This window comes from Physcomitrium patens, chromosome 12 (assembly GCF_059467195.1).
Source record: "Physcomitrium patens ecotype Gransden chromosome 12, ASM5946719v1, whole genome shotgun sequence".
NCBI lineage: Eukaryota > Viridiplantae > Streptophyta > Bryopsida > Funariales > Funariaceae > Physcomitrium > Physcomitrium patens.
The window spans coordinates 5,301,939-5,326,595 of NC_143421.1; the positions used below are offsets into that span (position 1 = coordinate 5,301,939).

General features: G+C 33.3%; 1 protein-coding gene across 6 annotated transcripts; it reads left to right on the forward strand.

Moving 5' to 3' along the window:
- The first annotated feature begins 8,102 nt into the window (after window positions 1-8,102).
- Window positions 8,103-15,295, forward strand: LOC112289743 (uncharacterized). 6 transcript variants are annotated; one of them, XM_024535244.3, is made up of 10 exons: window positions 8,103-9,128; window positions 9,964-10,133; window positions 10,523-10,688; window positions 10,886-11,035; window positions 11,249-11,477; window positions 11,925-12,193; window positions 12,395-12,621; window positions 13,617-13,697; window positions 14,032-14,282; window positions 14,617-15,295. In XM_024535244.3, the coding sequence occupies exons 2-10, from the start codon at window positions 10,056-10,058 to the stop codon at window positions 14,777-14,779; spliced, it is 1,614 nt and encodes a 537-aa protein (XP_024391012.1). In that variant the 5' UTR covers window positions 8,103-9,128; window positions 9,964-10,055; the 3' UTR covers window positions 14,780-15,295. The 6 variants fall into 6 exon arrangements, with proteins under 6 accessions (XP_024391012.1, XP_024391015.1, XP_090110778.1 ...); XM_024535246.3 differs by having other exon boundaries at window positions 8,226-9,128; window positions 9,970-10,133; XM_024535245.3 differs by having other exon boundaries at window positions 8,699-9,128; window positions 9,958-10,133.
- The last annotated feature ends 9,362 nt before the right edge of the window (window positions 15,296-24,657 follow it).

Genomic DNA, 24,657 nt, shown 5'->3' on the forward strand with positions numbered 1-24,657 from the left:
GTAAGTCAAGGCATGTGTCCTACAAAGTCAACACATATTAGAGGTCTTATAGAACATCGCCATATAGCCCTTAGTTAGATAGTATATATAGAGACAAGAGTGAAGCCCTCTTCACTCTTGTCAACTCCTTTCTTGCTTCTAGTGTAGTTTCAAGGGTCTCTTGTTTTCTTGTCTTTTGGCAATAGCCATTCCAGTTTCTTTCTTAATATAAATATTGAATTATTTCTATTTTTTCATCTTTCTTTGAGAAAAGTCTCACTTGTTTATTTATTTTTATAAAGTTCTTGACCTTGACAACAACACTACTTATTAGAGAAGCTAATAGTTGTTTGGATTTACCATCAACCCTTGCTACATGATTTGCATCTAAAAAATATGAAATTACAACATCATCATTGGGAAGAACAGTTGTAGCTTTTTGATATTCAGCTTGAGTACAAGCAAGGGCAGAACATATTATGCTAGATAGCTTATCGCGGAGATTAGACTTGAAGGACAAATTGATAGACAAGGCAAAAGTCGCTACCATTTGTAGTGTCATTTTAGATCTAACCAAAGAGGTAGAATGGAAGGAAGCTACACATCAAGATGCTTATTTTAAGATGATTAGCGATCAGTTGAAGGTGGGCAATATACAATATCACGATTATACTTTCAGTGATGGCTTGCTCTATTTCAAGAAGCAAATTTATGTACTCAACAATGCTAAACTCGGGATGTGCATACTTCAAGAGAGACATGACATTCCAATATGTAGACATCTAGGACAAAAAAAGACTCTAGAATAGATCTAAAGGACATGGATTTGGGCAGGTTTGGATCGTGATGTTCAAGCCTTTGTACACTCCTATGAGTCATGTCAACATAATAAAGCATGCAATGCAACATCTTCAACTTCATTCCATGTTGACAACAAAATGACAGCAGATATTTTCACAAAGTCCTTACATTGAGATAAACATTACAATTGTATGTCTCTCCTAAGCATGAGCTCCACTCTCCATACATTTCATCACTTGCCACTCAGCAATTGATACACGCTTTGCTTACCAACACAAAGCACAAGCAGCCATCAGTAATATGTAGGAGCATATTTGAAACATCAAACCTATCCACTACACCAAATATTACTAAATCTTGGAGTGGGAGAAACAGCCAGCACCGATGCTGAAAATCCAAGACTTCTCAAAGTGAACAATATGAAAACACCAAAGTCCAGATCCAGAATCACTCTAGACACACAACTCTAGTACTAACACAACACTCTACTCTATCCACGTAACATAAACACGTTGCTGCATCAGCACTACGCAGCCTTGCAATGCTTAAACACTAATCTGCAGCATCTCCTCACCGATCTGCCCACCAGCGCCTCCACAACCAATCTTGTGTGCGTCCCGACAGCAACGAGAGCAAAGACTAAAAAAAACCACACAACAACGATGCCAACCACCTCAGCAGGATGAATGAATAAGTGTACTTGACAATCATAACGCATGAACTCTTACGATAAAACTAGTGTGTCAGTGAGAGTATTTCATATATGTTATACCAGAATGACCCGAATAGTGTGGTTGGAAAACTCTGGTGCGTCCGACACGGATATGTGCAACATGTGCCATTCCCAAATATCGGATTCCCAAGTGTTGACCAGCACGATGGTCACGTGGAGGAAATCACACTCATGAGCCAATAAATTCGATGGTTACGATTCTAGGCCTCACTGTACGGAGATCAGGGAGTACTTTGGGGGCGCTCGCGCAAGAAAAGAAACAGCTTCAGTAGCGAGAGCCACCACGAGCACGGTGCCCACGGCAATCTTTGTGCAAGCGACTTGAAAGATGGTAAACAAGGAGTCGTCATCACACCTGCCGAGCAGCCCATCCTGCAACGCCCCCACCAGTTGTGAAAATGAGACTAAGCTACTAGCTCCGTACCCTCGTGAGGACGTGAGCAGCAATCACTAAGGGGGACGACAGGTGGAAAAATTGTGGCTTCTGTCTAGACACGCTCCACTGCCGCTATTCTGCGCTCATTGCCGGACGTGTCGACGAAGGATGTTTTCTTCGAGATCATTTTCCTTGTCAACGACCTTCCGCGATCTTTTTCTCTACCACAGCAAATCACCTCCTGCACTCTAGATTCCCCGTGAATGTACGCTCTGGACTGCGCAGCTGCTACTTCAATTGTGCAGTCATGGTCTTCTCCGCGAGTGTGCACAAAGGCGTTCCCGGGGCCACCCGTAAACTATCCAGCTCGCCTGCAAACCGGAATGGATTCCGACTGAAAGAGAAACAAAACACAAACACAAACAGATCCTGCACTAGCCCGCCGACCGGAGCCCTTCCACTTGCCATTGCGCCTCCGATCATGTTCCTTAAGCCCTTTTCTCCGTTCAATCAACCAACACACACAAAATCGTCCCATGAAGTTGCCGCTATTAAAAATCATGTAACTTTGCACACCACCCCCACCCCAGCTTCGGTATGCTAGCGCTTGCTGGGCGGACTAATTTGGCGAATTGAGCAGCTGATTGCACTTCAGTGTTTATAAGTAGAAATTCTTCTCAATTATATGCGTAAAGTTGCCAATTCTGAAATTTAGGTGTTAGTAAAATTGTACTCTGTGCAATCATGAATTTAGTGCAATATCTTAATCTTAAAACAAAGTTAAAAATGTTTGGTTTTATTTGTTTTGTTTAGTCAACCTGAATTAGAAGTTATTTATATTAGTTCCAGAAACCCATTTTGATGATTTGTTCAAATCTTGTATTATTATTTTTGATTACAACTTATCAGTCACTGTTTCTGATGTTTTTCTATTTTATTTATTTATTTATTTTTTGTTCTCATTTTGGTTTACAATCAACTAGCTTGTCTTTAATCTAACTTGTTTACTTAAGACAAATTAATTAATTATGTAATATGTCTTTAATAAATTTTTAGTCTTTAGATTAGCACTAACTTAGTATTTTTTTAGTTTTACATTTACAAACATGCTCTAGTCTTCTTGGTGGTACACACTTATTCTAAAAAATTAAAAGAAAAATATTTTCATATATGTTTAATGAAGAGAGATGTTCACTTCTATTTTTTTTCAGTAAAAAATTAAACTATTTACTGATATTTAAATCTTAAATTTTGACTTCTAGATATGTCCTTACTAAATGTATAATTAGTAGAAAAGCAACATTTCTAATGCAACCAGAATGTTCTACACATGCTACAAACAATTATTTTCTGTTATATGAGAAATTGATACCGATTTATTTAAACAGGAATTTAGTTTTTTACAAATGCTTAGTCATTTGATGCATCAAAAAAAAAATTAAAAATTAAAAGAATAGTAACACTCCTATCTAAAACTTGGTAACTCTACATGTGTGAAAATTCAATGTAGTTGCAAGAGATGAATCTCTCGTAACTTAAGCAAATTTATCATTGCTTCCCAATGCACCGTCTTCTGGAGGATTAGCAACTGCAAAGTGGATATTCACTTTACGGTCTCTACAGGCTACTGCAGCCAAAAGTTTAAGACATAAAATTCAATAATTAATTACAACGACTATAAAAACCTATGAAAAACAGAAGTTGGAATAATTTAAAGTCAAGTACAAAAATCAAGCTTAAGCCAAAATTCTCGTACAATTTGAAGCTTAAGCTCATCAATGGTGAGAAACGGGAAGTGTACAGACGTTGGCATTTCTGACGAGCTGAGAAAAATATCTGCAACACGCACAGAAGCGTAGGTTTAAACTCATTAGTACATGTATATCGGTTCAGATTCAATTCATGATTGCAGCGAGTCCACTATTACATAAGCCGAAGAGAAAGGCCAAACCTCGGGTATCCGAGCAACGACCAAGCCATTCAAACCATTCTATCCGAGTGCTAAATGCAGCCTCTGGATGTAACAACCTCTAGTAATCCAGTGCTCTCCAATGCGTGAGCTCAAGAACATACTCAAAAACCAAGGAAGCCCTAAACAAAGACAGCGAATGATACAGAACTCCTGAATCGATTCAGTTGAGAGCATAAGCACTGCAACATCTGCATTTAGTATCATACTTTCTAAACGACTTTGCTGTGCTGTGTGAGCTATGATAGAATGATTTCATTTTTCTTTCTATGTGGGGCTGAATGAATAGAAGGTTTTAGTACCCGATTCACGAAGTATTATTGAAAAAGGATTTGATTTCATTTCAAAATGCGAACGACCTTCGCAAACCTCTGAGAAGAAATGAAGTTCAAACTAGCAGTTGGCACTTGTCCGTCGCATGGGTGATGTCAGAAAGCAATGTTAGATTAATAAACGTAAGACTAGCTTAAGATTGAGCGATATTAACCCGAAACCAAGTCATCGTATCCATAATACCCGCTCGGCAACAATCGTTCAGTAAATACAAATCCCAATTCAAAATTCCTGCACTTCAACACCATTGCCAAAATAAAAGAAGCACATACAAGCCTTGAATTCAAGAAGAAATCAGCGACAGAAGTAACGTCAATCAGAATAAACAGTGGCAAAGTGCCTCACGATTTAGAAATAAGAACACCACTTGATCAATCAAAGTACATGAAAGCACACAAATTTGAAGTAATTGAAATAGAATCAATAATCGTCATCAAGTCCCTTGAGCTGGCATCGAAGCATATGCTACGGAAGGAGGCTCTTCGCCCATGGCTCCGAGAAACCACCACAATGCAGAGAAACATAAGATCTAGCTTCGAAAAGAATACTAAAACACATCAAATTTAGGCGATGTTAGCATTGAATTCATGAAGACAACGAGAGCTTCCGTCTGAAGTGGGTCAACGTTTACTCGGAATCGGTCTTGGGATCAATCTCGGCTGAATCATTGTGACTAGAGCGAAATTTGAGAGTGATGGTCGGATGAGTGAATGTCTTAGATCTTGTGTTCGAATCTCTGCAGCTGCTTGCTGACGATGCAACCACAATGACCAGATTTTGCATGCAGATTGTCACTCTACAATAAAAACGTCTCTGTACTTTTCTGACATGTTGCAGTTTCATTTCACTGAGGTTTCATTAATAACTTCTCAAATGAAACTCGAGAAAAGAGATATATAAATATATAGTATTTGTTTTTGTTTACCAACATGTTTCCAACTTGACTTTAGTTATTTTTTATATTTGCTGAATGATAAAAAATTAAAATGAAAAATGAAAAGACACATAAATTGAAGATTTGGGGGCCTATACATCTAGAAGCCTATTTTGAAAAGTCATGGTATAAAAGTCTTCCAAAACGCCCATTACTTGGTGAAGAAAAATTCTCTTCTAGAAGTTCTAATTTTTAGAGATATTATAAAGTGAGAATGATACATGAATTTGTTTTTATTTTTATTATAAATTTGATTTATTTTATTTCAAATATTAATTCCAAGAATTGTAATTCAAACGGAATTTTTTTTTAACATAAATTCTTAAAATTTTTGTAAAAAAAACACTTCTTGAGATAGACTACCTACACATTCTAAGAATCAACAACAGCATAAGAAGAACAAAAAAAATTCTAATTAATATAAAATATTTATACTACTTCATTTTTATAAAACATCAAATTTCATGGTTTATAATTATGCACTTTGAGAATGTCAAATAATTTAGAAGCAATGATAGAAAGGATGTAATGACTTAATAAATAAATTAAAAAATCAATAAAATGATACAATTTTGTATAGAATGCTAAATATTTATTAAAATGATAATTTTATAATTTATAATAAATAAAATAAAATTTTCAATTTTTGATGTATATAATAATAGATAATAATAGTATTGAAACTCTTGTTTTGATACTTTAATAACTTCAACAATGTTTATCTAACAACCATAAATATAATGTATATTAAAAAATTATTAAATTAATTTTATAATATTATTGAATTAATTAACTTGTAATTAAGTAAATTTATACTTCTAAGTTTTTTTTTCTTGATGATTGAAGAATTAATCTTTTATTTTTTATTTTATTTAATAATACATATATTGTCTCATTTAAATATTACATTCTTTAATAAATTTTTTTCCAAAGCTTAAATTTAATCAAAATCTACACAAAATATTAATATGGTTATAATATTACATTCTAAAAATATAAAACTTTGGTAATATATTTTGATATGAAATCGTTTTTAAAAATTAAATAGTTCTTATATATATATATATACTCATCTATAAGACTTTTTTGGATTTTAAAAAGCTATCAAACTATCAAGCTTTTTAAAATCTATCATATTAAAATAAACTTATCATATTAAAATAATCTTATCATATTAAAATAATCTTATCATATTAAAATAATCTTATCATATTTTTCGTAATTTTTTTATGTAACATTTTCTACAAAAAATAATATTTTTTAATACCAAGAAATACTTATAAATCTTAGATCATTTGTTTGTTTATTTAATTGTTCTATCAATACTTTCTTTAATAACAAAATATTTTATTAATTAATATCTTAAAAAAAATTAAAAAACAAAGTGATATTAATTAAGAATAGGAAAAGAAAAAATTATTTGGTTGACAATTGACAGTCCTCATACTCTATTTTTTAATATAATATAAAACTATTTAATTTATTTATTTCAGTATTTGGTGTGTTTGAAACATATTATTCTACCATAATGTTAAATTTTACAAATATTTTATATTACAACAATTATTGAATGTTCATACACCAACTTATAATGGTTTTGTTCATCTACAATCCAATTCTAAGTCAATTGATGCCATGGATCAAATTTAAAAATCTATCCATCAGTTTTGGTTCATTACCATAACAAAATGTCACTTTGGGTGTTCAAACACACAAACAATATCACATTTAAGGCATGAACTCAAACACAAACTATCACATACAGTATAAGAAACACATGTGCTGCATGAACCAAAACCTTCATGGTAAATGTGTGCAAGCAACAACAGACAGCACAGTAATAACAAAATGGCAAAAGGCACACATAAACCCTCTTGCAGAACACCAAATGTTTGAAGTTGTTAGACGGACAAGTCAATGATGGCCCTTGACTCATTTCAAGTGACTAAACTCACCTTAAGTCTATTTAATACCTTTTGTATATTTTAATTTAGATTCTAAATTTTCTTATATTTTTTTATGTTTTAGAATGTTTATTATTATTTTAATAACCAAAAAGTGATAAAATTTTACCTAGTTTAGTTTTTTGAAAACACATTTAAATAAACTTTTCAAATCTTTAATTTTTAAATAAGATTGTTGAGATTAATAAAAAGTTATATATATATACATATATATATATATATATATATAGATTGTGCAAATTTGATACTAATAAAGCATTTGACTAGTGCACACCCAAACTAATTGTTTTGTCTACATGTCATTTATTTGTTTATTTAAGACAACTTAAACTTGGAACAAAAAAGCATTGACTCAAGCGAATATGCACATAATGAATGTGAGGGCGACTAAAGAGTGAACAGAGAAGGCGGAAGAAGAAGAAGAAATGAACGAACGAACACGAACGAACGAACACGAACGAACGAACACTCAAACGGATGGATGAGACATTGGATCGATGATACAATGGATCAACGGGACAATATATGGATGAGACGATGTATGGATGAGACACTGGATGGATGAGGGGGAGTGCAAGTTCCCACAAGGGAAGGGTGTGTGCCGTCCATGCGCTGTGGACGTCCAGAAGGGTCAAAAGCATAAAATCAAGTCTCTCATGAATGGAAGTAATCGACGCAGCACGGCACCGGGTGCAGAGGCCCGATTGAACGTATCCTCGGAGCTACAGAAATCCAATCACCGGGGGTCCTTGTGAAGGTTCGAGGCCGAGTTCGCCGGCCCGCTCCGGCGCACATCGCCCTCGCGGTCGAACCCGTTCCAGATCCACGGGGTGAAGGGTCTGGGGAGCTTTGAGACTCATACCCTTGCGGCCCGAGCCTAGACGTGCCGTTCCGTGTGGTTCCGTGCCGCGCAGAACCGTCCCGTACTGTCCCGGTCCGGCCGAGCGAGCGGGCGGGCGGGCGGGCGGGCGGGTGCTAGGAAATACGAGCTATCGACGAGCTTGAAGCCTTTTGGTAAGAATGCCCAGGACATCATGCGGCTGTCTGCTCGTCATCGTTAGCGTCATCAGGAATTCTGCGTGCTATGACATCGCCAGCACCGTGAGCTGAGCGAATTTGTTTCGTGAACTCGCGTTCGGTCGATTTAGCTCTTTTGGTCGATTTATACTTTTGTGTGAGTTTTAGAAGCGGTCAACGTTTTGCGTAGGGGTGTTGGATAGCGTCTGGGTTGTGAGACGATGATGTTAAGATGAGCGAAGGCAGGTGACGGCCATGGCCGCGTAGTAGCGCAATTGGAATGTGTCACGGCTGATTTCGTACTCCATTTTGCCTACTTAGTCGAGATTCGGGGATTATTCAAGTATCTCGGCGTTGTGGAGGCAAGGGATGCTCTAATTTTTGTTGTGGTTCGGTGGAGGCTTGATGAGCGGAGTGAGTTAGAGGGATAGCTCTCTCAGGAACTGCCGCAGCTTTCACAAGCTGTTGAGTGTAAGTCGTATCGCTGTCGCAGCGCTCGGACGTCGTTCATCGCATTTTGAGAGGGTTATAAGATTGCCCCTTGTTGGGTAATGCCCTGGCGGTATTGTGGCATTGGGAGGACTAGTATGTGAAAGGAACGGTGTTATTGCATATGACTTTTTTCTAATTTTTGGACCCTTGTTCGTTGAGTTAACTTGAATCAAAGCGGATTGTTGATTGATGCTACTAGTTGAAAACGCACGTAACGTTTTTCTACCGACTTCCTACATCAAGGGCCTATAAGCTAAACCAGTATTTTTACTAGCCAGCGGATGCAGTCAAGCCAAGGTAGTGTAAGTCCTGGTTGTGGAGAGTTACTACATGTTGGTTGGTGTTCTCGAGGAGGTTGAAATGCGAGTGATGCAAGTAGGGCGAACCATTGACAGAGCGGTGTGGCTGGCCAAACGCGGTGGGGAGTGTCAAAAGTTGGATCCAGAAATAACTCGACATTCAACCCCTGGAAGTTCAAATTGTGCGCAATTACGTTTTGTAGCAGACATCCTCTTCGCGCAAGCTCAGAGGTGAGTATATGGCTTATGATTTCTTGTCATACTCGTTTTACACAAAACTTTCTATTCAGGTTCTTCTTTTCTCATGTTGCCTTGGAGCTGCCATGAATGTGCCCCTGATCTGACTTGATTACGACATATTGGTTTAAGGTACTTGGGAGTCGTCTCTAAAAATTCCAACTTGCTCTCAAGCCTGTGCTGAAGCTCTCAGCTTCAAATAAAACTGTAATTAGGACTTTTTTTCTTTTTCTTTTTCTTTTTCGATGATTTCGGTGCATTCAATGTCACTCATTCAGTAATCGACCATCTTGATCTTGATAAGGACTGGACACGTTTGGTCACATTCAATTTCGCAACGGCAGTTGGAGAAACTGTATCTCGGCTCAGCTTTGAAAAGTAAACATATATTGTAGTAGTTGAATTGGTTAGCTTTAGTGTCTAGAAACTACTACATTCTTATGGATTTAAGGGAATTCGAAAAATCTCACTTTTTGGGATTAGGCAGTGCTACTTCGACCTATTGCTCAATATTTGAGTGCCCTCTTATATCTTTGTCGGCACTTCTGGAATTGAAACCAATGTAAGCATTGTAGAGTATGATTGCATAACCCTATATATTAGGAGGACATGAAATAGCGAGTGAAGGCTAGCAGGTCGGGCGTGCTCGTCATATCAATGCACCTGAGCTCGATGCACCTCCCTTTCTCAATTCTAGTTGTTTCTCGCATGTCACATAATGTTGTTACATTGAAGATAGGCAGGTTGCATTTATTTTCACACCTGCTACTTGATATCCCAGTAGCAATTTGCACAGGTTATATTATTTATTTACGAAATTTAGTCACAGTTGCAGGAAGGGCACGAGCACTTCAGGCGGGTTAGAGAATAGGACTGTAATGAGCGTTGGGAACACTAGGAGGTGCCGTAGGAGGGGGCAGGATGCGAGATTCTCATACCAGCGAGATGCGGTGGTACTCAGAGATATCGACTGCCGCGTTTTGTGAATCGTTGGACCTGGTATGTCTTCTTCAATGGCCATGTCTCGATTTGAAGGAGAAGAACAATGCAAATGTCTTTTTATTTTTTGCACATCGGAGGAGGTCAATACAAAGTCTGAACCACCAGCAATACGCAGTCCATTTTAACTGTACTCAATGGGCAGGCATACTTGAATGGTCATACTTTGGAAGTCGCTTTAGTTGGCTGTTAATTCTTGTTTTCATCTTCTAAATACGGGCGTTTTGCATGCGCTACTCTGTCTTGTTACATTGATTTCTTAAAAATTGAATTGAAGTTATTGTATATGGTCACTTCCACAGTTTTCATAGCTTTTCATGCTGGACTGACGAATCATTGGCTGCGTAATTTTAAAGATCCGAAAAGCTCATACTGCCTCTGCATTGCAGCGGAGGACCCTCTTACTGAAACGGCAGTCGTTTGTTAGGGGTAAACAAAGGCTCCCACTCCTCGAACCTGCCAGTGCAGAATTTATTTCTGCTTTGGCCGCTGGAAAAAATTCACGTCATACTTTGCAAGTAGGATGTGGATTGTCTACGCTAGCCCTTGCTGCAGGTATACGCGAGTGATTTGATTACCATGGCTCACTTTGTTGCTATTCATCATTTTCTCTTTGCTTGTCTGCATTATTGCTGTTCTTGTCATCCGTACTGTGTTTTATACCTACTCAGTCAACGAAAGATAAAAGAAATGTTATCTAAATTTTAGCGTATATTTTGCTAGATTCTTATATCTTTTTGCTTCTGCTGCAGCTGCGCGAGCCACCAACAGCTGCCTGTTGTCCGTGCATCATGAAGCTGAGAAGCAAGATGTTGTTCGTTATTTTCTTAAGGAGATGGAGTTGTCTGATTATGTGAGATTCATTACAGAGGATCCCTTGACCTTTATTCCTCGGAGAGAAGGTAATTTTTGCAGTACTGTAAGGTAGGTAGGTCACGTTTTTATAAAAAAGTAATGCATTGGTTATGAAGCAATTAAAAAATCGATGGTTATGTTATTTACAATTTTAAAGATCAGCTCCAGGATTGTCTTTCTTAAAGACTGGCATGGTGACTTAACTTGCTCGTATATGCAAGGTGTATAGTTTATATTTGACGTGAGAATGTGGTCTACAGGACTGGAGTTTGTGTTGCTCTCAGGACAGCCTGAACGCTACATTGAGATTTTTGATGTTCTGAAGTTGAAGAAGGGAGCAATTGTGGTGGCGGACAATGCCTTAGATGACGCTACAAATGATTACATTCGACATGTACGTCGACAACCCGGTGTTGATTCTTCAACCCTACCTCTGAGCCGAGGCATTGAAGTAACCAAAATAGTCACCTGGAAGATATTCAATAGAGGGTGGGTTTCAATTATACCTCACTATAAGTACCTTACTATGGCGATGCTCTGACATTAATTGCTTACATATGAAGCTTGGACGCGTGGACATCAAAATCTGAGAAGAGCCCTCTGAAGTCCGACGAGCACGATATAGTCCTGCAGTAGATATTTTGTTGCTGGTGTGCTACATTAATTGATAGCTCATCAGTATGCTAAGTTCATAGGTCTCGTTTCACTTGACCTCTTGATTGGCTCTGATGGGTTTAGACTGTTTTGTTTTTGTTTTTTCCTTTTTCTGATAGTGCTGTTCCTTCTGGAAATTTTCTTGTCAAGAACCGCTGTAGTCAGACGTACATCTCTTCCCGCGCTCTCTTAGCGTGGGTTTCTTTCATATTTTAAAATGGACATGGGGACACTTGAATGTCACTGTTCTACACACTAGTTGATATTAGTTTTCTCGTGTAGGAGAAAGAAGTTTGAGGGCATTGAGGAGCTGCTCGCTGATAAGGATAGCACGCGTCGACCTGGAGTAGTTCCTGGGTTATGCAGCAGTTCCCGCTTATCTGCACGGTCTGGTGATGCATCGTCACGATTCTCTGATTTCGACGCTGAGGATGACCTCGATCAATCGAAGGCAGCGAGTAGCATTGGAAGTCCTACACACAGTGATAGGCATTATAAAAGTGGATATGCTACATCAATAGCGGACTCCGAAGACAAATTGCTACAACATGGTGAGTGACAAAGTAATGTATGAAATATGTCAATTGAAAGGTAGCTCGCGGAAGATTAGAAGCTTAATCTACTCGTCAATCCTTAAGCAACGGGATGTATTCCTTTTTTGCGAGCAGTTCTAGTGTGCTTCTGTAAGACTAATCCATGACTTTGTCGACCATTTTTAGAGTATTGACCTAACTTTATGAACATCTACGCAGAGGTCATTGAGCAGCAGTTCAAATCAATTCAGAGTCTCGCTGAGCAATGGCGGATACAGCTAGCTTCACTCGGTGAAAGTTCTGGCAATTCCCTGTCATCTGCAGAAGAATCGAGGCGTAAACTTCCTGACGAGGAGCCACTTGCACTTTTCAACAGTCATGAACAGGCCATAGAATCGCCAAGCCGTGAAGCTTCAGGAGACCTTGAGCCAGGAAGTCCTCAAAAGGTTCGCCCTCTAATTCTTGATGTCGTGTGATTGATTTAAGGTTAGATTGTGTCGCTTGACCTGTAATGCTGGCACTTCACTGCAATTTAGACCCGCTGCAACTGTTTATTCATTTTCTGAGAAACGATTTCTCCTTGGGCAGTATCGTTATTATCATAATTGACCATGGTTATGAATTGACTTTTGGATTTTGGGTTTTGGGAATGGTGTGGCAAGTATGTCTTGTCATCTTGAAACGCATGGTTTGCTTGTCTTCTTGATCTTAAGAGATCCCATGAAATTCGATTTTTTTTTTATTATGCTGGTGATAGAAAGAATCAAGTTTGGTGTTTTTCATCTTTCAAGACACGGGTTTCAAACAGCAAAGGTTCAAGTGCAATCATGTCGTTTTAAAGAGTCGTCTGTTATGAAAGGAAAGAAAGCGTGCTCATTTTGGTTTTGATTTGCGCGTGTGCAAACTCGGGCTTTTGTTTTCTTATATCATGGTGGTGCTTGTCATCAACGTTGATGAGTAGTCTTGGACTCTTGTTTGCAATTTATACATGTATCGGAATGTAATGAAATTATGTAAATTTATGCTTCAAGAGGATCATGTAAGAATATAGGCCAATTTTGATTTCGACCTTCACTATCAAGCTTATTGCATGTGTTTTTTGATACAGGAAGGAAAAAACATCTTGTGATAATCTATCAAATCCTAGCTTCTTACTTTGCTTTATTTTATATTTTATATTTTATATTTTCCTTTGTGACCCTCTTTATCGTAATTCATAGCTTCATGACCTTGGTCTTTGTAATTAGATCCTTGCTACAAGGAATTGTCCACGTCAGTAGTATTTAAGACCTTGCCACAAGATTCCATAGGCACGGAGTCCATGTTGTCAAGCATGCTGCTCTTTACAAAGATATTGTGTGTCATTTGACTCTTCTTGGAGCTTTGGCATCATGATGTCTTTTGGGATGAAACTTACACCATTCTTTGTTTTTCCTTGTAGGCTTCTACGTGCTTGAAGGATCTGCTGAACCGTCTTGTTTTATTGTTTCATGGTGTTGTCCAGTGCTGCAGTCAGAACATGGTTAATTCCCCCCTCCTGGTCTTTGATATTGAGTCTTAGGGTGTGGTGCGTGCTGTGTGACAATACTTTGTTAAATTGTATACCTCGTTTTATATCCGTTGTGAGTGTTTCGAACATGATTCAGGAACTCGCAAAGTAACCATGTGAAAGTTGATGAAATTTTGATTTGTGATACCAGTGGTTCATCGATATAACAAATTGGAGTATAAAAGCTTCCTGTACTCGCTTCTTCTAAGTGATAGAACTCTAGAAAATGAACAATCTGGAAATAGTATTTGGGTTTGGTCACCCTACGCAGTACATTAATTTTTTTCATCACTAAATTTTTTTGCAGATGGACTTGGAGAACAATGATACTTCCTTGCCTTCAAGTGAAGCATCAATGGCAGAGAGAGTTGCACCTGAACCCCTTGAGTCTGATGAGGCTGTTTTTTCTACTGAAGAAGTTGTCTCGGATTATGAACAACCCGCCTTTAAAGTATTTTTTCAGATTGACAACGGACAAACGGAGGTTACAGTTGAGGGAGTTGACCAAGAAATGTTGCTCTTTGATCTCACACAAGCATTCTACGAAACTGGTGTCAGGTCTTTACATTCCTTTTTGCTTTAATCCTTCCCTTGTTTGTGTGTAGAGTTGGATGATTATTCATAGAATTGTGTCTCAAGTTTTCAGCAGTATGAATTTAGCGCCATGCACCAAGCTCAGTTTTTGTGTCAACTAGGTTTGATAATTTAGTCTAATGGGGTATTTTAGATAACCTTACATGTTAGCTTATAAGGTTGGTCTGTGATGGCCGCTAGTAGCACCAGATTTTGCCAAGATTTTCTCTGTTTTCCTCCTCACTAAAACATTGACAAGCATGAGTAGTGATATTCAAGCATTGGTGCTTTTTCTAACACGCCATTATTTTTCTTTCAGTGTTAAAAGGGCCAAAATAGCAACACAAGACACATGTATAGTCGACATCTTCTACGTGGTGGATGGGGTAACCAAGGCACCACTCTCAGAGTCTCGTGAGGAGGAAGTCAAGATGCGCATTTTGGAACGCCTTTCAGAGCGCCACCAGGAATTAGCAAACTAGTAATTGATGCCTATTTAATCATCTGGGATGAGGGGTTGTCATCATTCCCTGTTTTTATTTTACGTTTGCTTATGTTAGTTGCCTTCATTAAATCAGTACTTCATCAAGCACATGCTGAGCCCTTGATTTCCTTGTTGAATATTTTGTCAGGAATTTTCAGGCACAAATTGCTGCTAGGCTAGGGAACCTAACAAACCACCTGCGAACCCCTCATTTGGTATTTACACCTTAAGTGTAGATAGCTCTTTTTCAAAATTTCAAGTAGTAACTAGAAAGCTCGGTATAGTTGTAATTTGTACGATACTATTTCTCTTATTAACCCCAATTTTCCATTAGGACAGTTCTTAGCTTTTGACTATATTTTATGGCAAGTCTGCAGTTGAGCTGCAGAATAATGTCATACATCCATATTTTATTCTCTTTTGTCACTTTTATTGTGCGCAAAAGTTATGTGGAAGACCTGTACCTAATGTGGACAATAAAAGAATGGTCTTATGAGAGCATCTTATTTGTCAACTTAAATTGTGTCGGGGAGATGCCACTCTTCCAATTCTTTGATGACTCTCACTGCATCTTTGAACCCCTTTTCAAATATTGCATTTAAGTGCTCTCTTTTGTACACAGAAGTCTCATTTCTTTTCTTTCATTACGTAACGTTTAGTCTCACTAACATTCCTTCTATTATTGTGGCATTTTTTTTCTATCAAGGAGTTGGGTCCTTTTCGGAATGCAGACTTCTGTCAGTCTGACCTATCCGATAACCGTTGCGTACTTAGTCAAGCTAAAATGGTGAACGCCTTCCTAGTCACATCTTCAAGCTGAATATGAAATTGGGCAAGGATGTACGCTGTTTGATGGAATTTCAGAGGTTGGCATTGTGAACTGCATCATCCAAGCTCTCCTTCACTGTCCAATAGCAAAACAACTCATTTTAGGCTCAGCTGCCCAAGGTGGAACAAGTGAACAAATCTTTGATTGCAAGTAACGATTATTAAGGTATTGTTATAACGTGGGATTTTAACCAACGGCAAGTAACTTTGAGGTTCATTTCTTTTTATGTACAATTAATTACATCTTTTTACTGATTTCACAATTAGAAAATGTCAACTTAGTACAATATCATATTTATTAGATATTATATAGTAAGTTGTAAATAATTTTGAGGTTATGTCTTGGCTAAGTGTATTAATGTTTCTTGCTATTGCCAGTGCTATTGGGTGTGAAGCACGTGAACAAGGTGCCTAGTGTTAATTTTTTGGTGGCAGACCCATCAATGGTGGTTTCTGGATGTGATGACTGCAAGCTCAGTTTCATGACATTTACTTGCTTCACTGATTCATGCCTTGGTGGATATAATTGTAGATGAGTTACTCATATCTATTAGCAATTTAATAGCTTGTGTTGTGGTTGATGTTTGAGGTTTTAATTTACTTAACCCTCCATGAAAATAGACAAAAATTATCTAAGCACATGGGCAAGAGAGTTGATGCAGGAATTTTGCAAAACTAAACATGAGAATAATGTTGTGATTTGTAATTGTTCTTTCTTTTCCAGATGCAAATACTCATAAGCCACACCACTGAAAAGAACCATGCAGGATCAATTGTAAATAGTGGGTATATTGCTTGCGGCAGTTGGACAGAAAGAGATCTTTGTATATCACAAGGTCTGCCCTACTAACTGAACACCTCTCTTTGCAACTTGAATTTATTTTTTTATTTTTATTTTTATTTTATCCTTTGCTTCGATGTGGAGTTATGTTTAGAATTGTATCCATTCTTGAATAGTTCATATGCTTGTAGTACAGAGAATGTCAAAACCTTCATCCTGTCATCACATGAAGATATTTCCCATGTCATCAGTGCAATGAGCTGGAAGAACTAGAGCCCAATCATGTAAGCAACCAACTCAATATGCACAATCAAAGCATTCACTCTAGAGCCTTGACTTATCACTTAACAATAAAAATAAAATTCTCTCAGTTTTCAACAAGCAAACTTTGCTCGATGCTTGTGAAGAAACTGTAGCAAAATCCAAAACTTGATTTTAATATTTTATAAATTTTAATATTAAAATAATTAAATTTCCTTCACACATTAAAAAATAGATTTTGAATCAATTTAACATAAAACTATCAATATAAAATTCTAAAAAATTAATAATTCATTCATTTAATAATTATACAATTTAATCATGCCATCCATTATCAATAAAAAAAGTTAGTAGTTATAAAGATATACAAGTTTCTTATACTTGCAAGTTAAAAAAGCTTTAAAAACTTCAAATTCTATATGCAAGTTATCAACAAAACATCATGTTTGTCAGTATGATTTAATTTTTATTTTTTTGTAAATTTTTTTTCCAATTATAAATGTGTTTTGGCTTTTGAAAGTCTTAAAAGAGTGATGTGGAATTGAATGACAAGAAACAATTTCTTCTGAGGTTAGAATGAGGTTGCATGAGGTGTATGAAAAGATTTATTCAATAATTTGCTTTTTATAAGGAAAAATTCAATCAAGCTTGTTGAATACTAATTTTATAATTTTTCTATTTTAATTTTATTAAAATAGAAAAATATAGTTTTTTTTTTTTTTTTTTTTTTTTTTTTTCTAATTGATAAGTGAATATTGTAGCAACTTAGCTCTGAGTGATTTTGTAAGGAATCTTAAGTAACTTATGTGGCAATTGGTTATTGAAATAGTTGAGGTTGTAGGACAAGAAATATGCAATAATGAAGCATGTGAATTGGTATTAGGGAGTAGAATGGATGTTAAAAATTCTTTTATGATAAAATTTTTGTTGACTATTTTTTTTTGAAATGGTGAAAGGTGGCAACATAAATTAAGTATTTATTAAATTATAAGCAATAAAAATTTATTATTTTGATTTAAGTTGTTGTTAATGAAGTTTAATAAAGACACAAAAAAAACTTGAAAAAAATAAAAATATGTATAACACCTTAACTAAGTTTTATTCCAAATTCTATACACATATTAGAATGATTCATTGAAAAAATCTATTTTTACATCCATTTGGTGAACTTAAAGATTATATTGAATGACAAGCACAAAGATGAGGCGGTATCATGGTGTAACACAGCTAATAGATGAAAGAATGTGGAAATTATTATATTGTAGAAGATCTTAGTTCAAAATATTATAGAAAATTATCTTAGAAATATAAATAATAATAAAAAGGGTAATAAAACTAAAAAACATTAATATTATCTTTTTATAAAATAGGCTTTTATTTACTTTGTAGGACTATAAATAAGGCAAAAAAAATTAAATTAAATTAAATTAAATGATATAGGCATGTGTAGGAGAAAGTTAAGAGTAGATTTTAGAAAAATTTATGTCAAGAAGCCAAGAATCGATACTCAAAGAGGACCGGTTGTCAACTTGGATCAAAATCAGACCCCGAGGCACAAAACCACACACCTATAACAACTCTAGGATTCTTTTGGAGATCAAAGAGTGGAATTTGATAGCAAACTTGATAAGATTTCTATAAGCATTGGTTTTGTGTGATTTAGATTGGTAATGACTTTGTAAGAGCTTTAGAAAGTCAAGATTGTTTCAGATAACTCAAGTTTTGGTGAAATAAAATAGAATTGATATTTTGGATAATTTCAAGAATTTTGTAGTAGATCTACAAGTGAAATTTTTTGGGTTGATGGTTATTATTGTGCTTAATATGTATTATAAATTTTAGCTTGATCTAATAGTTGAATTGAGTATTATTGAGATTTAAGTGAATTTCAAGTTTAGTAATGGTTTCTAAGATTTCTTGCAATTTACTTATTGGATTGGAGTAAAAGTTATATGTATAGGTAGTAGAATTGTTTTCCTATATATTTGAGAATTTTGAGATCAATTGAATGGTGCCAAAGAGAAATATTAGCATTGGAATATTAGCATTAAGGTTGGAGAAGGAGGCCAGCTAACATCTAAGTAGATTTTAGGGTTTTTCTTCTATTTGGTAAGTACGATTGTCTTTAAATTTGTTGGACTTGTTTGTAACTAAGAGATTGAAAGGTGTGTAAAATTTTAAATAAGATCAATGGTTTAGCCAAAAGATATTGAGATTCCAAACTACCTTATGGTTTAATTTAGGGTTTAGGATTTGATTAGGATTTGATTTAGGATTTAAAATTTTTCTAGGATTTGATTCAAGATTTCGGATTTTATTAGGATTTGGTTTAGGATTTAAAATTTCACTAGGATTTGCACAATCACAAACCAAATATATTATATCTTTAATATATTATATCTTAAATGGTTGGAATAAGTTATATCTTAAATATATTATATCTTAAATGGTTGGAATAAGTTTTCAATTAATAGAAAAAAAAATCCAATTATATTCAATAAAGTCTAATTACTTTAGAAAATTACGTTATATTGGTCGATGGCAAGGGTTATAACAAGATCTATTGCTGTGGCTATAATTACAATTTTTAGTTCCAAATTGATCTATTTTAGCTATATGTATGGCTTTGTAGAATATATTAGTTATTATTTTGAGTATGTACTGCCAACATCGGCATAGTGCATGTAGGACGTACTAACTTCTTAGACCAATAAGTAGACTATGCTTCTATAGAAATGACTCACTTTTATAAAGAAGGCACATTCCTCTCAATATGTCACATTTTTAGTATTATAAATATTTTTATAAACAAATTAAAAATAAATAAATATAAATATTATTCAAAATAGAATATAATATTAATTATTATTATCATTATTAGATTATATTATGATATCAAAGTAATTTTTTGAAAATCTAAAAATTCTAAAAAAAAAAAAATAGTTTATTTAAGAAGAAAAGGCTTTTTTAAAAATGCTCAATAAAAAAATATGGTACTAGTAAATCTTACTTTTTAACATGACTATAAATAGATTTTCAACAAAAAAATGATCAAAATTTAATAGTTTGTGATGTATAGTTTAAAAATCGAAAATCCAAATAAAGTTTGAAGTAAAAGAAATATACAATCTAGTTTTCAAAGTTGAAAAGAATCAATTCCTAATATGGAAATAAATACTAAATTATATCTATTAAATCAACTAATAATTCTTGTATAAAAGAAAAGAGATTATAATGCTTTTGGAGCAATTTGGGATTGTATTGACAACACAATTTTTTTTCATTTAAGATCATGTAAAACTGCCAACAAAGCTTGTCTTCCTCTTGAAAAACATATATTGAGTAAGTGACATTGTCACTCAAGTTTATCTCTAAAAAAAATTCATTACACAAAAAATAAAATTCCACAAATTTGTAATACAATACTTGGACAATTTCAAAATATTACTTCAATAATATCATTTTGTAGATGTACTATTACCACTACAAATAGATATACTTACTCTCATGAGATCTATGCCGTCTCAATATAGAACCATAATTTAAACATTATAAACCATTGGAATTGCAACTTTTTTGTAGCTCATTGCAATTCTACTTCAAGAAGAGACCTCTGAGAAAGGTTCATCTTTCAAATCACAAGTCTTTTTTGCTGGTCACAAAAAGAAAGGCAAGTGGCAATTAAGATTTATACAAAAGCCATACTTAAGAGATCCAAAATTCTCCAAAAATAAATTAAAACCAACTACCATTTGCCCTCATTGCAAAAGAATGGACTATTGAAGATCCAATTGTATTAAGCACAAATCAAAAGCTAATACAAATACTACAACTAATTCATAAAATTTTAAAAAATAAAAATAAACATATAATACTAAAGATGTAGAAGAAATTTTAACTTCTTTTTATGCATCTATATTTCATCCAAGCTTTTTCTTTTCCAAAAGTTATTATAAATAGTGACATTAAAGATGATCCATAGTTTGTGGATACAAGTGCCACTCTGCATCTAATATACAACAAATAAAAATTTCTCAACTTTCAACCACTCTCACTTCATGACTATAAAGTTCATCTTAGTGATGATAGTATAATTGCGTTGGAGTTGATTCTTTGTTCTTATATAGTATTATTGTATTGGATGGATGTAGTATTGTAGCATTGAGTTATAGATTGTTTCTATTGCTATCAATAATTTTGATAGAAAATTGTTTTGTTTTTATAGTTGGTTGTTGCGGGATCCAAGGTACTTCAAAATTTTGGTGGTCAAGGTTGAAGGTTATTGCAATTGGTTTAGGATTGTATTCCTTGTGATTTGGTAGATTACTTGTGATATTTGAAAAATTGCTATGGCTCTTTTTTTGTTTCTTGGTTTTGTATTTAATTAAAAAAAAGTTTATTTTTTTTCTCATGGTTGCAATTAGTATCAATTGTTTTACTTTGTCAACTTTACTTTAGCAGTTTTTTTTGGTTTTTGAGATTATTAATGATATTTGGAAATAATTCTCTCTTCTTTTCTAGGCTTTAATCTTTTATACTTTAAAAGATTTATATTTTATACTTTGAGTTCAATATTATAATCATAGTAGTAATTAGTTTGTATATAGATGTACAATAGTATTGGTGTTTCTGTAGATCTTCATAGATGGTAGATATATTTGAGTGCAAGTCATTGTTTTGCTAGATTTCTAATTGCATATGCTTTCTTAATTTTATATTTATCTCTTGTTGTCAGTTTGTCTTAGCGATTCTCTTGTTATGAAATTTTCTAGTTGCTAGATCCTTTCATTGTTGTGTCAATGACATTTCATTATTGATGTTATTATAGTGTTATTTTTTTCTTTATTTTCTTCCTTACTTTCTTATTTATTCTTTATCCATCATTTTTTACTATGATTAAGTATAAAAAATTTCTTTGTTGCTTCTTTCATGTACTTTTGTATTTATTGTCGTATAGGTAGTAAGAAACTCTTAATGATAAAGCTTTGTTAAGAAAAATATTATCATTTGATGGCCAATTTTATTTTTCATAACTTTTTTACTTATTAAAATATCTAATATTTTTTTTAATTTTATTAACTTAAAATAATTATTATTTTTGAGTATAATTGAATCTTTACTTCTATTAATTACATACTTATATCAACGATTTTAGAAGTTATTATTAATAATATAAATAATTCTATATTAATCTTTACATTCAAAGATATATATTTCTAAATTCTCTAGTTATTTCTTTTCAATTTTAGGACTTTATTAGAATCTTAAAATAATCAAATCCAATAAAATATAAAAATAAAAATGAATCTTACTTCAAAATTCTTTGGATATGATTTAATCAATATTTATTGAAGGTAATAGTCTATGTGGAACAAGAAATCCTCACGTATTGCATGAAAGACAATTGTTATACAAAAATGTATCCAAAGATGTTTTTAGAAGAAATAATAATGGATACAGATGGATATTTCTAATATTGACAAAGAAATGATAAAAGAAAATTTGAAGTTTGAAAAATGATTATTGAAAATAAAAATATTATTTTATTTTATACAAAATTAACTTAGAAGTATTATTTTTATATAAATATTGAGATGTATGCATCTACTTATGATTATCGTATTGATTACATACATCTCTTTTTATTAGATAAGATTTTATAAGATATTAAAAAAATACTTATAATTTTTTTTTTAATGTCATTACTAAAAAAAAAACTAAAATATAAAAATCAATGGAAATTTATTTATTTTTGAAGAAAGAATATAGAACATTCAATAATTAAAAAAAAATTTAGAGTAATATTTTTTACAATTGAATTTTGAATAAAGAAATGCATATAATGATATTATGGCCTCCATAATAGAAGAACATAGACATATATTTTTCTTAAATGGACTTGCAAGTACTAGCAAGACATTTGTCTACAATAGTTTAGTAACTAAAGTTTGATTAATATAAAAGATTGTGATATGTATTACATCATGAAGAATTTTTGCATTACTACCTAATGAAAAAGGGACCGTCCATTCTACGTTCAAAATTCTATTAGATTATAATAGAGACTCTTTTTCTTTAATTAATAAGAATTCTAATTATACTAAGTTTATTTGCCAAATTTTGTTTATTATTTGGATTGAACTTCTAATGCAATATTTTTATTTTTTTGAGGAAATTAATCATTCTTTTAGAGATATTTGAAATATTGTTCATTTATTTGGAAGAGCTATAATAGTTTGTGAACTAAAATAAACTCCCACTAGTTGGAAGTCGAATCCAATTTATAAAATTTTTAATTATCTAAGATTTCTAATAAAAATCTTTTTAGTATTTGATTTATGTCCAATACTTCTAATAACCCTTTAATTTTTAGCTAGATAAAATCCTCTTATTTCTTACTTAAAAATAATTAAGCTTCCTAATGATATTTTTTATATTCATAAAATTACAATAAAACTTTTGCAATTTACAAAATTGAACACGACTACTTGGTCCTTGATTGTCCTTTAGTAAATCTAAACTTATTAGATTTCTATCTCCATAAAGAATCTTCTTCCAAAATTTGAATCCTTGGCCTATCTTAATCCTCTTGATTTTTTCCTCCAAAAATGTATCTTTACTTGGCCACTTGAACTTAGAGGTAGTAAATCCTCTACTATAAGAATTAACACTCCTACTACAACCCATCTCTAATATAATTGATTCTTAATTTTTTTAAAACTAAACTATATCAAATCTCTAGCAAAATAAATCTTATTGCTTTATAATTTGTAAGCAATAAAGAAGAGCCTTCCAAAATAGAGCTACCAAATTGTGAAGGCAGAATACCACTCTTCACTAAATTAGAAGTTTTTTCTTCATATAAACTCTAAATTCAAAGATTTTTATGTTTAGAGAAGAACAACAAAAAGTACTAAATTTTTATTTAAAATTTCAAAAAATTATTCTAAAAAATAAAAAAAATTGGAAAAATTGAGCTATTTACAAAACTTAAGAAAAAATTGATATGGCTTTGACCTTCAACAAAAAAAAGAGGACGAGAGAAGGCTTAGAAGTCCAACCTTTTTATACAAGTATTTGAGGGCCTAAAAATGGTAGCCACATCTCTACTATTGAGATTCCATGAACCTAATTGTGAGCCCAAATTTCATCACTCTATGAAATTGATGCCGCAAAACAAGTTCAAGAGGTAGAATAGAAGAATTCACTATTATATAATTGCTAAGTTGATTTAAATTTTAGTATTAATAATTCAATTAAATTTAAGCCTTCCAAGAAATGGTTATTAATATAAATAAAAAAAATATTTAATGAAATTATTATGGTCTTCAAGGCTATTTATATGATTCCCACTTAAATCTCAATGGATTTTTCAAGATCATGTATATAATCCTTAATTACTAATTTTTATGTGATTACAAAAGTATAATTAATTAGAATAAATAAATAACTAATTATTTGGAACTTATAAATTACCATCCCTTAAATAACTGAAGGTGAAAGTACTTGATCAAATTATTACCATTGATATATAAAAAAAGTAAAAATTAAAAGTTAAAAATAAAAATTGAAAGTTAAAAAAAAAGAAAAAGATTAAAGATTAAAAATTTAAATTTAAAAGATAAAATATAAAATTTAAAAATTAAAATTAAAATTAAAATAAAAGTGGGACTAAAGAGAGATAAAAAGCAAAGATACCTTGATATTGTCTAAGAATTGAGGGCAACAATTCCTTTCTACTCCAAAATTTGCCAAAATTCGTAATTAATTCTAAATTTAATGATTTTTAGTTTATTAAAAATTTGACTTAAATGTGTTCTTTTTTCAATATATTTAAATTCAATCCGATATTTAAGCCATAGAAAATATTCTTTCAAAGTTGAGTAACTAAGACTTCTATGGCAAGCAACCTCCCTCTACTTGAAATTTAATCAAAAATAAAATTCGTTTCAAATTTAGTAAAATTTATGCCATTAGAAGCTCAACTTAAAGATTCTTTTATTTTT

Excerpts from the sequence above, each read along its gene's own strand:
- LOC112289743 (XM_024535244.3), top strand. The coding sequence starts at position 10,056 with ATGCGAGATTCTCATACCAGCGAGATGCGGTGGTACTCAGAGATATCG. Across the intron at positions 11,036-11,248 it reads CTTTATTCCTCGGAGAGAAG|GACTGGAGTTTGTGTTGCTC; the intron begins GTAATTTTTGCA and ends TGTGGTCTACAG. Across the intron at positions 14,283-14,616 it reads TTCTACGAAACTGGTGTCAG|TGTTAAAAGGGCCAAAATAG; the intron begins GTCTTTACATTC and ends TTTTTCTTTCAG.